The sequence below is a fragment of the Pipistrellus kuhlii genome, unplaced genomic scaffold, assembly GCF_014108245.1.
Source record: "Pipistrellus kuhlii isolate mPipKuh1 unplaced genomic scaffold, mPipKuh1.p scaffold_m20_p_5, whole genome shotgun sequence".
Classification (NCBI taxonomy): Eukaryota; Metazoa; Chordata; class Mammalia; order Chiroptera; family Vespertilionidae; genus Pipistrellus; species Pipistrellus kuhlii.
Genome location: NW_023425551.1, coordinates 52,731,605 through 52,745,636, shown reverse-complemented (window position 1 = coordinate 52,745,636; position 14,032 = coordinate 52,731,605). Strand labels below are relative to the sequence as shown.

The 14,032-nt window shown below is 37.6% G+C and overlaps 1 protein-coding gene across 17 annotated transcripts in view; it reads left to right on the top strand.

The window, feature by feature from the left end:
• The window catches only part of SENP6 (SUMO specific peptidase 6), a 91,821-nt gene that overhangs the window by 11,571 nt on the left and 66,218 nt on the right, over nt 1-14,032 (top strand). For 14 of the 17 annotated variants that reach the window (XM_036414457.2, XM_036414456.2, XM_036414463.2 and 11 more), the window contains 2 exons: nt 10,936-11,078; nt 11,856-11,960. In XM_036414457.2, the coding sequence (XP_036270350.1) occupies nt 10,936-11,078; nt 11,856-11,960 (248 nt within the window). Of the gene's footprint in view, nt 1-10,935; nt 11,079-11,853; nt 11,961-14,032 lie in introns of those variants that run through there. The other 3 variants (XM_036414466.2, XM_036414465.2, XM_036414464.2) reach the window with 2 other exon arrangements.

The following is a 14,032-nucleotide window of genomic DNA, read 5'->3' as shown; positions in this document are numbered from 1 at the left end:
TTCATATATGTAGTCCATTTATTTTTCTGGATAACTGTCAGTTAATATCCTTTGTCCATTTTTCTATTTGTTCTTTAGAGTATTATTGATTCATAGGAATCCTATTTATATTGAGTCTGAGATCCACATTTTGACATCTGAAATCTGTCTAGGTGCATATTATAATTTCATGACATGATTTAATTTAAAAAATGTCTGCATATTAGTACATACAATAATTATACATCTTAGAAGGTCTTAGGTTTGATGAAATACTGTTGTTGTTGTTGTTTTAAATACTGGCTCGTTGCTTTGATATTATTTGCTAATATTTTAAACCAATTTTTTTTTCTTTTGTCTTTGCTATTCATGGTTATTGCCTTGGAGAAAATGTATTTTCTTATGTTGTTAAATATGTGTCTTGGGTTTAGTGTCATAGTTCCTAATGATGATAACTTAATTACTTATTTGCTTTACCATTTCGTACGTTAAATAATTTCACAATACCAATGTATAATAAAAGCATAATATGCTAATTAGACTGATGTCCTTCTGGATGTTTTTCTGTCCAGAAGGACAAAGCCAGGGCTATGAGGAAAGTCTGGACCCCGGGTGCCAGTGGGAAGGCGGTGCCAGCAGCCTGGGGAAGGAAGGCCTATGTGTGCAGGAATTTCGTGCATTGGGCTTCTAATTAAAATATAATTAATAAAATGATTTAAATTTTCTTTATCCTATTTCTTTCCTTGTTGTTTGGTGGCACCACCAGGTATATTCCACTAGGAATGTATATTTAAATTACTGTGTTAAAATTATTTATTCCTGGTTGGTAATTCCATCAGCTAGATGAGAGCAAAGTTAAAAATTTTTGTTTTGTTCTTTCTTTCTTTCCTTCTTTATTTTTAATGCACCAATAAACTTCGCAAGAAGTCTATTTTTTTAATAAATCTTTATTGCTCAGACTATTACAATTGTTTCTCCTTTTCCACCCCCCATAGCTCCCTTCCACCCGGTTCCCACCCCACCCTCTGCCCTTACCTCCTCCCTCTCACTCTCTCCCCCCATTGTCCTCATCCATAGGTGTACGATTTTAATCCAGTCTCTTCCTGCACCCCCCACATCCCTTTCCCCCGATAATTATCAATCCACTCCCTTTCTTTGCCCCTGAACTATTATATTCACCAGTTTATTCTGTTGTCAGATTTTTAATTCTCTTGATTTTTAGATTCACTTGTTGATGTATATGTATTTGTTGTTCATAATTTTTATCTTTTTTTCTTCTTCCTCTTCTTAAAGAATACCTTTCAGCATTTCATATAATACTCGTTTGGTGGTGATGAACTCCTTTAGCTTTTTCTTATCTGTGAAGCTCTTTATATGCCCTTCAATTCTGAATGATAACTTTGCTGGGTACAGTAATCTTGGTTGTAGGTCCTCGCTATTCATCACTTTGGATATTTCTTGCCACTCCCATTTGGCCTGCATGGTTTCTGTTGAGAAATCAGCTGATAGTCGTATGGGTGCTCCCTTATAGGTAACTAACTGTTTTTCTCTTGCTGCTTATAAGATTCTCTGTCTTTTGCTCTTGGCATTTTAATTATGATGTGTCTTGGTGTGGTCCTCTTTTGATTCCTTTTGTTTGGGGTACTGTGCACTTCCTGTACTTGTAAGTTTATTTCTTTCACCTGGTAGGGGAAGTTTTTGATCATTCTTTCTTCAAATAGGTTTTCAGTGTCTTGCTCTGTCTTTTCTTCTGGCACTCCCATAATTCTGATGTTAGTACACTTGAAGTTGTCCCAGAGGCTTCTTACACTATCTTCAACTTCCTGGATTCTCTTCCTGCTTCTCCGGAAGAGTGTCCTTTGCCTCTTTGTATTCCAAATCTTTGACTTGACTCGTGTTCCTCCAGTCTGTTGTTGGATCCCTGTATAACATAATTAAATTTATTGGCCTTTTCTAGGAAATTCTTGAAAAACCTTATAACTGTGGTTTTGAACTCTATATTTAGTCTTTTATTCTCCTCCATCTCTTTTGTTTGAGATCTATTTTCTTGTCTCGGCATTTTTGCTGCTTCCCAGAGTTGGTAGGATCGCTTTGTGTGTTTGGTGTCCCAGTGGGTCAGCCTCCCCAGTTACCTGAGGTAGATACTCTTGGTGCTCCCCTTTGTGCACTGCGTGAACAGCCTTGTTATAGTTAAGTCTTTTTTTTTTTTTTTTTATAAAATATATTTTATTGATTTTTTTATATCAAAGAGAGGGAGAGACAGAGTCAGAAACATCGATGAAAGAGAACCATCGATCAGCTGCCTCCTGCACACCCCACACTGGGCATGTGCCCGCAACCAAGATGTATGCCCTTGACGGAATCGAAGCTGGGAGCCTTCAGTCTGCAGGCCCGACTCTCTATCCACTGAGCCAAGCTGCTTTCGGCTGTAGTTAAATCTTGATTGTTGTTGGTATCCCTGGGAGGAATTGACCTTCAGGCCAATTGGATGTGAGTATCAGCTGTGTTTACTCTGGGATACCTTCTGTATTGGAGACAGTCTTATAGGATCAGATTTGGAAAATTGCAAAAGTCTTTGTGCTCAGCTTGGATGGGGCAGAGTCTCAGGGCTGAGCTGACAGTCTTGACTTCCCGTCAGCCTGCCCTTGTGCGCTCGACTAAGTTTCCGCCTGACCTCTGCCTTTCGAGGCTCCCCTGAGTTTCCACCTAACGGTCCAGATTCCCCGTACAAGAGTGTGGGTGCCCCAGGGGCTCACTCAGAATTGGGTTGGGTCTCCGTAATCTGATTTATACATAATTTATCCTTAATATATGTGAATTCCTGTTTCCTGTAACCTTGTAGAGAATGTGGTCAAACTTAAGTTTTTAGACATTCTGGCATAGCACCCTCTTACGTATTTCCCATACTTAACAGTTGAATAGATTTTAGGAACATTTAAATTTACTTTCTCCATCCTTGTAGAGGTTTTTGTCCAAAACAATTGTCATGATTAGGGAATTTACAGAATTTGAAGTTTTTTTCTTACTACTCTAAAGTGTTCAATCACTGACTTCTATGACATTGGTCTTTGATCTTTTATTGCTTGAGATTCCCTAAAGCCAGTGGTTCTCAACCTTTCTAATGTCACAACCCACAAGTTGAGAACCGCTCCTGTAGAGCCTAAGACCATCATACGACACAGATATTTACATTGCGATTCATAAACAGTAGCACAATTATTATGAAGTAGCAACAAAAATAATTTTATGGTTGGGGTTCACCATAACATGAACTGTATTAAAGGGTTGAAGCATTAGAAAGGTTGAGAACCACTGCCTTAAGCTTTTAATTAAGTATATGTCTTATTACATATTTTTTAAGTACATAAATTTTGACTTTTTTTTTTAAACCTGTTTGACACTTATATGTATCCAGTGATATCTAAAGATAATTATGATTTCATACTCAGCAGCATCTATTTTAAAAAAGTTTTACAAGTATAATACATCCTCTTTAAGTTGAAAATATTATATTGTGCCCTTTTTCTTAAATTTATATTTTCTTTCAGTTTCTCACAGGATTTTGACTTTACATATCTATTTTAACTTCATGTGAGGTATTTTTATGGGATGGAAAGATTTTAATTTATTCTATATCTTACCTAATAATAGACAAACATGTAAATTGACTGTACCTTCACTAAGCCTGTAGCCAATCAGTGACTATGCAAATTAACCCAAAAAAGATGGCGATTAATTTGCATACGTAGGTTCCGAGGGTCTGTGTCCCAGGAACATCCTGGCATTCAGGTCACTCTGTGAGGTAAGGCCTGAGGCAGGAGCGGACCCCCTACCTTCGATCGCAGGGAGCTGGGGGCCACTCCGGCACCAGGCCGAAAGCCTCGGTTTTGGCCTGGTGCAAGAGCAGACCCCCTGTGATTAATTGCAGGGAGCTGGGGGTCTGCTCCTGCCCAAGAGGCTTTTGGCCTGGGCAGGGGCTGTGCCAGTGATCAGAGGGAGCTGGAGGGGCCCTCGGTGTGAACTATAGAGGAGGCACCTTTTCTGACTGCACATTGGCTAGGCTTCCTATATGCCACTGGAAATATTCTTAATAACTTGGGTAATAAGAATTCGAAAAGGTTATCTAGGGTTTTTCTATCACACTTCTGGAGACAAAAATGAAGGTCCATTGCTGGAAGGCTAAGCAATGTCATATTCTGCCCTAGCCGGTTTGACTCAGTGGATAATGCCTTGGCCTGCAGACAGCAGGGACTGGGTTTGATTCTGATCAAGGGCATCTACCTAGGTGGCAGGCTCCTCTTTGGCCAGGTCCAGATCAGGGCTCATGCAGGAGGCAACCAATCAAAGTGTTCCTCTCACTTTGATGTTTCTCTCTGTCTTTCCCTTTCTCTTCCACATCCTCTAAAAGTCATTGGAAACATATCTTCAGGTGAAGATTAAAAAAAAAAGAAAGAAAGAAAGAAATGCATATCCTGTGAAAGACACATCTTGAAAATGCCTAAAGAAAGTTGTCATTTTTTCTTGGTGAAGGGACTGGAGCCCGTGTTGAATAAACACCTTGGTGTCTGTGGTGACTGGCAGTGGCTGCAGCAGCAGAGTGATGGGGCTGGTGCCTTCTCCTGATCAGCCCGGTTGCCTCCCAAAAAGGGAGGCCAGTCTGTGGCTTAAGCCCACGCCCCATGGGGCGCGGACCTAAGCTATCAGTATGATTTCCCCTGAGGGCTTCTAGTATGTGAGGGGGCAGGTTGGGCTGTGGGACCCTTCTACCCCCAGTGCACAAATTTCGTGCACTGGCCCTCTAGTACTTTAATAAAAAGGTAAATGCCACCTGGTGAAAGATTAGAACTACAAGTCTAGGAAGCGCACAGAACCCCAAACAAAAGGAATCCAAAGTGGACCACACTAAGACACATTATAATTAAAATTCCAAGAGCAAAAGACAAGGAGAGAATATTAAAAGCAGCAAGAGCAAAGCAGGTAGTTACTATAAAGGAGCACCCATACGATTGTCAGCTGATTTCTCAGCAGAAACCATGTAGGCCGGATGGGAATGGCAAGAAATATTCAATATAATGAATAGCAAGAACCTGCAGCCAAAAATACTCTACCCAGCAAAGCTATCACTCAGAATCGAAGGCCCAATAAAGAGCTTCACGAATAAAAAAAAAAAGCTAAAAGAGTTCATCACCGCCAAACCAGAATTATATGAATTGCTGAAGGGGGTTATTTAGGAAGAGGAAGAAAATAAAGATAAAAATTATGAACAACAAATACGTAACTATCAACAAGTGAAACTAAAAACCAAGGGAATTAAAAAATTTGATGAAAAGTATTAACTGTTGAATATAATAGAATCAGAGGTATGGAAGGGGAGTGGACTGACGATTCTCGGGGAAAAGGGGAATGGGGGGTGCGGGAAGAGACTGAACAAAAACTGCACCAATGGATGAGGACAATAGGGGATCGGGGAAGGACAGAGGGTGGGGTGGGAACCTGGGGGGGGGGGGGGCACAATTAAGGGGGGGAGGAACACATTTGTAATACCGTGTTTTTCCAGCGTATAAGACGACCCTCTAATTTTACAGTTAAAACATAGGTTTAGGCCTATATTTGCTGAATAAGACTACCCTCCACTTCCGAGGCAACACTAGTTCTTTTTTTTAATAGACCGCCTTTCTGACTCTGGCCAATCTGAGCAGGCTTTTTACTAGTTTCAAAAGTCATCTTATACGCCGGAAAATACGGTAATCTGAACAATAAAAATTTACTAAATTTGAAAAAAATTATAAAAAGGTAAACGTTAATAGATAATTTAAATATTTAATTTAACATTAATATTTGTCACTAAAAGGTTCATTTTTAATGGATTGAGTTACCTTTATAGTTATTAAGAAATATTTAATCCAATATATTAGATATTTACAGTGATTAAACGAATTGTGTATAGTTATTTTTAAAATATATCTTAAAACAAATGAATAGATATTTTCCTTTTTTATTCATTTAGTTCACATATCTATGAGTAAATATTATTTGTTGCTAGAATAAGACATTGATCTGCAATTTTTTTAAACTTTTTTGTTTTATATATATATATATATATATATATATATATATATATACTGTGAAATCTTATTTACATAAGTACTATGTCATATAATAAAATGGGTAGGGAAAGATTTTTGCTATAGTATTATTATTCAGTGCTTTCTTTTGAGTTAATTTCCAAAAATCCTCTAATAATCTAACATTTAAAAATAAAAATTGCCGAAACTGATTTGGCTCAGTGGATAGAGCATCGGCCTGTGGACTGAAAGGTCCCGGGTTCGATTCTGGTCAAGGGCATGTACCTTGGTTGCGGGCATATCCCCAGTAGGGGGTGTGCAAGAGGCAGCTGATCGATGACTCTCTCTCATCGATGTTTCTAACTCTCTCCCTTCCTCTCTGTACAAAATCAATAAAATATATTTTTTTAAAAATCAATTAAAAAAATATATTTGGACAAAATAGGGGGTCGTTCCAAGATGGCTGACAGGTATCCATCAATTTCAATAAAATACAACTAAAACATAAAATGGACATTACCCAGAACTACAGGAAAGTCAACTGACTGGAAATTCTACAACGAGAAGCAAGGAGAAAACCAGAAGGAAGTGCGTTGGAGCTATAAAAGCCTAAGGTATGGAGACACATGGCGCGCAGAGAGGACAGAGCCGAAGAGGAGGGCGGCTGAGTACCTGGCGGGTGTTCCCTAGCGGGAAGGAGATAAACGCTCCAACTGTGCTGGGCCCAGTTCTGATTGCTCTGAACCCCAGTTCTAGGCTAGACCCTGGGGAGCGGTGAAAGGAGGTCCCGGCGGCGCGCACATTGCGCGCAGAGAAGGGACTGTCGGCTGTGCCGTGGAATTGTCCTGGTGGGAAGGAGACAGGGGCTCCAGTCTGCTCTGAGTGCCACCTCCAACTCCATTTCCAACTGAACTGAACTCCAATACCGGGCTCATTGGGGGATAGCATAGACTGGCAGCAGGTGAAAATCGAGGGCACCTTTCTCTCAGTGGCACTTGCAAGGACCCGCATAGGACGGGGCTGACAGAAGCCAAAGCTGCAGGCTCCACCCTGAAACCACGCCCCATTCAAGCAGAACACAGAGACTTTTAAGGCTACCAACTCAGGAAAGCTGCGAAAATGCCAAGACGAAATAGATCACAAACAAAAGAAATGGAGGACAAAAAGCTACTGGATATAGAGTTCAAATCTACACTTATAAGGTTTTTCAAGAATTTCCTAGAAAAGATGGATAAGACCTATGAGGATATGAAAAGGGATCAACTAAATAGAATTATAAGGAATCAACAAGAAATGATAAGGGTTCAACAAGAAATAAAGAATACATTGATTGAAATAAAAAATATTATACAGAGTCCTAAAAACAGAATGGGAGACCGCAAGAATCAAGTCAAAGAGTTGGAACATAAAGAGCCAGAAGACACTCCGCAGAAGGTAGAAGGCAAGAGAATCCAGAAAATTGAAGATAATGTAAGAAACCTCTGGGACAACTTCAAGCGAACCAACATCAGAATTATGGGGGTTCCAGAAGATGAGAGAGAGCAAGATATCGAAAACATACTGAAAGAAATAGTGACAGAAAACTTCCCCCACCTGGTGAAAGAATTAGACTTACAAGTCCAGGAAGCGCACAGAACTCCAAACAAAAGGAATCCAAAGAGGACCACACCAAGACACATCATAATTAAAATTCCAAAAGCAAAAGACAGAGAGAGAATATTAAAAGTAGCAAGAGCAAAGAAGGTAGTTACCTATAAAGGAGCACCTATATGATTGTCAGCTGACTTCTCAACAGAAACCATGCAGGCCAGATGGGAATGGCAAGAAATATTCAAGGTGATGAATAGTAACCTACAGCCAAAGATGATCTATCCAGCAAAGCTATCACTCAGAATTAAAGGTCAGATAAAGAGCTTCACTAATAAAAAAAGCTAAAGGAGTTCATCACCACCAAACCAGAATTATATGAATTGCTGAAGGGGGTTCTTTCAGAAGAGAAAGTAAATAAAGATAAAAATTAAGAACAACAAATACGTAACTATCAACAAGTGAATCTAAAAACCAAGGAAATTTAAAAAAAAAATCTGATGAACAATATTAACTGTTGAATATAATAGAATTAGAGGTATGGAAGGGTAGTGAACTGACAATTCTTTGGGAAAAGGGGAGGGGGGTGTGGGAAGAGACTGAACATAAACTGTGCACCTATGGATGAGGACAATGGTGAGTGGGGAAAGGGCAGAGGGTGGGGTGGGAACCTGGTGGAGGAGAGCTTTGGGGGAGGGGGGGTAAGGAACATTTGTAATAATATGAACAATAAAAATTTATTTAAAAAAGGAAAAAAAAAATATATATATATGTATATATATGTATGTATGTATATATATATTTGCCGAAACCGGTTTGGCTCAGTGGATAGAGCGTCGGTCTGCGGACTGAAAGCTCCCAGATTCGATTCTGGTCAAGGGCATGTACATTGGTTGCAGGCACATCCCTGATGTAGGGTGTGCAGGAGGCAGCTAGTCGATGTCTCAATCATCGATGTTTCTAGCTCCTCTCCTTTCCTCTCTGTAAAAAATCAATAAGATGTAAATGAAATATAAATAAAAATATATATATATTTAAATAAATAAAAAGATAAAACTTGTAATTAAGAGTCATTGTCTTTCTGAATTTGGGTGAAATATACTGAAAAGACTTTTTTCAAGACTCAAGAATTGGGTAGTAATAAACTTGTTAATTATAAATTGTATTTTTAACCAAAAACTTAAAAGTCATTGCAAATTTTTTTTAAATATATTTTATTGATTTTTTTACAGAGAGGAGGAGAGATGGATAGAGAGCTAGAAACGTCGATGAGAGAGAAATATTGACCAGCTGCCTCCTGCACACCCCCTATCAGGGATGTGCCGGCAACCAATGTACATGCCCTTGACCAGAATCAAACCTGGGACCTTTCAGTCTGCAGACCGACGCTCTAACACTGAGCCAAACGGGTTTCAGCTCATTGCAAATTTTAACTATTGTTAAATTTTGGGTGCCTTTACTAATACAATATTTTTTGTAAAAAATTTTATAACTTTTTTAATGTATTTTTTTTAAAAACTAAAAAAAAAAAAGGGAGGGGCGGGCAATCAGGCTGGCAGGGGAGTGTTTAGGGGGTGATCACGATGGCAGGCAGAAGCAGTTAGTGGCAATCAGGGAGGCAGGCAGGCGAGCAATTGGCAGTCAGCAGTCCTGGATTGTGAGAGGGGCCTGAATGAGTAGTCAGACATTCCTCAAGGGGTTCCAGATTGGAGAGGGTGCAGACTGGGCTAAGGAAAACACACACACACCTCCCCTGTGCACGAATTACATGCGCTGGGCCTCTAGTTTATCTATAAAACTATTTTCATTTTTTACTTCAAATATCCATGTTAATATCATCATCATGGCAACCATTTCACTTCAGGATCCCAAGACAGGAAAATATGGCTTTGGTTTCTTTATGAGTTTGTTACCTGGTTATAATAAGACACAGCAGATTTTAGTATCTTTAAATTTAATTTATTTATTTTTCATTGATTTTGAGAGAGGGAGAGGAAAAGAGAATAGAGGAACATTGATATGAAAGCTTAACAGCCATCTGCTGCTTCCTGCAAGCCCTCTACTGGGGACTGAGCCCAAACCCAACCTGGAATCCAACCAGCCACCTTTCTGTGCACAAGGGCAAGATGTAATTAACTGAGATACATGGGCCAGGGCAATTTTGGCCTTTTTTTAAATTTATGCTTTCTTTGAATTGTTCTCCCTTGATTTTTCTTTGGGACAATGATTTTCCTGGAAATAATTGGAGTAGAAGATACAAGATCATAAATGTAAATTTTCCTTACTTTTGCTTTTCCATTTTGCAGCATAGCTGAATTAAGAAAATCCTACTTTAGCGGAAACCGGTTTGGCTCAGTGGATGTCGGCCTGCGGACTGAAAGGTCCCAGGTTCAATTCTGGTCAAGGGCATGTATCTTGGTTGTGGGCACATCCCAAGAAGCAGCTGATGGTTGGTTTTCTCTCATCAATGTTTCTAACTCTCTATCCCTCTCTCTTTCTTCCTCTCTGTAAAAAATCAATAAAATATATTTTTTTTAAAAAGAAAAAATCCTACTCTAGCCCTAACCCGGTTTGGCTCAGTGGATAGAGCGTCGGCTTGTGGACTGAAAGGTCAAGGGCATGTATTGATACCTTGGTTGCGGGCAAATCTCCAGTATGCAGTGTGCAGGAGGCAGCTTCTAACTATCCCTTTCCCTTCCTCTCTGTAAAAAATCAATAAAATAAAATAAAATAAAAAATCCTATTTTGGTTCATAATATCCAGTTTCTAAGCCATGGTTCACCTTTGACAGAAATAAATGTAAAACAGGGAAAGATATGAAGTGCTACTACTATTTTATGTGCCAAAAGAGATTCCAGATACTAATATTTCAAATATTTCTTTTTTGGAGGTTATTAAGTTCTAATACAAGTTGTGATGATTATGTCTTTGTTTTATAAAGGGGAAAAAGGTCTATTTTAAAAGGGAAGATGGGGGAAGGAGATAATTGTATAATGCCTCTTTTCTACATGGGTGTAGAAAAGAGGCTGAAATCAATAAAATATATATTAAAATATATATTAAAATATATTCCTGGCTGAAATCAATAAAAATATATTGAATAAAGAAAATAATTTCATAAAACCCATGTTCCTCTATGTGTATGTTGGCCTTAGGAAATAAAAGTATTATTGTTGAATTGCTCTTCGATCCATGCCATTGCCACCCTTCTCACCCCTCCTTAATAGCTAGTATATTTTACTACCTTTTTAATAAATTAGTTTTCAAATAGTAGTTGATAAATTGTGGATTTTTTTTTTTACAGTTAATTCGTCAATCTGAAATTGTTGCTACTGGTTCTGGTGATTCTTGGAAGATATATGCAAGACGAAACAAGTCTGATAATTTTAAACCTTTAAAGGGCAACCCAATTGGACTTAACATGTTGAGCAACAAAAAGAAGTTGAGGTAAAGGCACTTCACCTTTCCTAGTAGTTGTCAGAGTGAAACACTGTTATGATATGACTGGGCTGTTACATCTTCCAGAAGTAGGGTTGAAAATCACTATTTCATTTCTACTTGGTCAATTTAGAGGCGGGCAACGGAGGTACATAAAAGCTAAGTAACCTTTGAGTCAGTGGTAGAATTAGAAATAGAATTTAGAACACATTTTTTTCTTTACAATTAACATTTTATTTTGGAATGCAAGAAAACTAGTGCTCCTGGTTTAAAAACTTTTTATAATAGTCTCATTTATAAATAGAGACTAAGGAAAGAAAACATCTGAATTAATTTATTGGAAATCTTATAATACTAAACATTTATTTAGAATTCATGATTTCTATTCTAGTGTTCTACTCTTTATTATCTTTCTTGAATTGTATTGGAAACATTCTATATAATAAAAGGCTAATATGTAAATTGTCCCCTTAAATGGGAGTTCAACCTGGAGTTCTACCAGGGAGCAGGGCCAGCTGGCCAACAGCTTGTGGCCTCTCCCCCCAGCCACCCCAGCCCCATCTGGACAAGATAGCTGAAACCCACCCATGCACCAATTCATGCACCAGGCCTCTAGTTCAGAGATAAATTCAGAAAGTAGAAAACTCTTAATGTACAATTTAACATGGCCAATTTGGTTTATACATTTTAAGTGGTTTTGTGCATGCACTCAGATTTTAAAGGATTTTGCATATGTGTTTGTAATTTTTTATTGTTCAAATTATTCTTTTTTTCTTGAATTTATAGTGAAAATACACAGAATTCATCATTACGTTCTGGAACTGTTATTGATGGTAGATGTTTTCATCATGCTAATGCACAGATACCAGTTGTAAAAACAGCAGCTCAAAGGTAAAGGATTCTAATTGCCTTCATTTAGTATACATATACCATGCCCTTTAATAGGAATTTTTTCACTCTTTTTAAAACCAATTTTTTTAAATTTGTGAAATTTTACTGTTTCTGTTGTCTGTAAAAATCATGTCTGAAATAACTCATGTCATAGAATTTTATTTTTATATTTGCCTTTGAATAAATTACATTTTGTACAGAGACTTTTTATTTATTATATTTTAATAACTTTTTTATTGTTGATAGTATTACAGATATCTCCCATTCCTATCCCCTACCCCCACCCCTGCCCACCCTACTCAGGTCTTCACTGTCCTATTGCCCGTGTCCATGGACTGTGCATACAATTATATTAATTCTTTGGTCTATCTCTTCTTGTCCTCCCAACCTCACATTGAAGTATGTCAGTATGACCCATGCCTCCTTTAAATAAAAGCCATTTTATTGCATTATATTCCAGTTAAGTTACACTAATTTTATTACATTGGAACTTACAGTATATGACAGAGAAATCTTCAGCTGGTAGTTTTGCTCTGATGAGTAACACTACAGTTATTACCTTACTTTATTTATAAGGCTCATAGGATTTTATAGTGTCAAAATCAATCATAAAATTAGTTTTAAATGTTTTAGAAAATTTTGTGTTTTAGTAGTTTTAGTTGATTCTGATGTTCTCATTGGCTGTGGAGTACTACTTGAATCTTGAAATAATGGGGAAAGCTTTGGTGCTTTAAATGCTTTTGAGGTTTTTTATAACCATCCAAAAATGATTATGAAATTTCAATTCTGAGTCAATCTCAGTTTAGTAAAAATTCTAGGACTCCAACAATTAAATAAACTCTTTATTTCTTGCATTATGAATTGTTAACATAAAAATTTTTCTAACTAGTAAAATTTAAAGATTTGGTATATATGTTAGATGCTATTCTTCATTATTTAAAAATACTAATCTAGACTGCTACTCATTCAGAAAGTGTCCTATTACAAACCATTGTTATGTTTACTTTTTACATAGATTTTCTATAACATGTATTTTTTACTTAAAAATCTTAAATCTTTCTCATGTATTAGAATAGTAAAAAAAAAAAACTTTTTTACTAAAACATATCAGGTTTTAATCATACTTTTCATATAAAATATTTGCGAAATTCAACTAAAAAGAAAGAGAAGTCACTGCACTACCAAAAATTGGCTTGCTTTATTACAAAGTACAGAAACAAGTCTAGCTCTCTGGCATACATGTGGCACAAACAAGAGACTAAATAAGAAAAAGAGTAATGAGGGGAAAGAAAAGGGAGAGGTATAATTTTCTCACACATTGATCACATTGATAGATTCCACTGCTGGTAAAGATCTGTGTTTTTTTTTGTTGTTGTTTTTTAATATATATTTTATTGATTTTTTTATAGAGAGGAAGAGAGAGGGTAAAGAGTTAGAAACATCGATGAGAGAGAATCATCGATCAGCTGCCGCTTGCACATCCCCCTATTGGGGATGTGCCCACAACCACGGAACATGCCTTGACCGAATCAAACCTGGGACCTTTCAGTCCGCAGGCCGACGCTCTATCCATTGAGCCAAACCGGTTTCGGCAAGATCTGTGTTCTTGATATTGTGAAAATGAGCTCTAAGTTGAAATACTAATTTATGATCAAGTGATATGTTCTGCAACCAAAATTATTATTGCTTTTGAAGTTAGTTTGGATTTATTTACACTATGACTCCTCCTCATTCCCTTTTCCTTGTTGGTTATGTTAAAAAACTGACTTTATTCTGGAAATTGGTTTGCTTTGTTTTATTCTAGGTCTGCATACTTTGTTATACCATGCATGTGTATCATTACTCATGTTCATGAAAGATTAGATTCTGTTAATCGGAACTGCTATTCACTAGTAAAATTTTTCTTAAAAATAAAAAACGAGCCGAAATCGGTTTGGCTCAGTGGAAAGAGCATCGGTCTACTACGGACTGAAAGGTGCCAGGTTCGATTCCGGTCAAGGGCATGTACCTTGGTTGCGGGCACACCCCTGTGGGGGGTGTGCAAGAGGCAGCTGGTTGATGTTTCTCTCTCA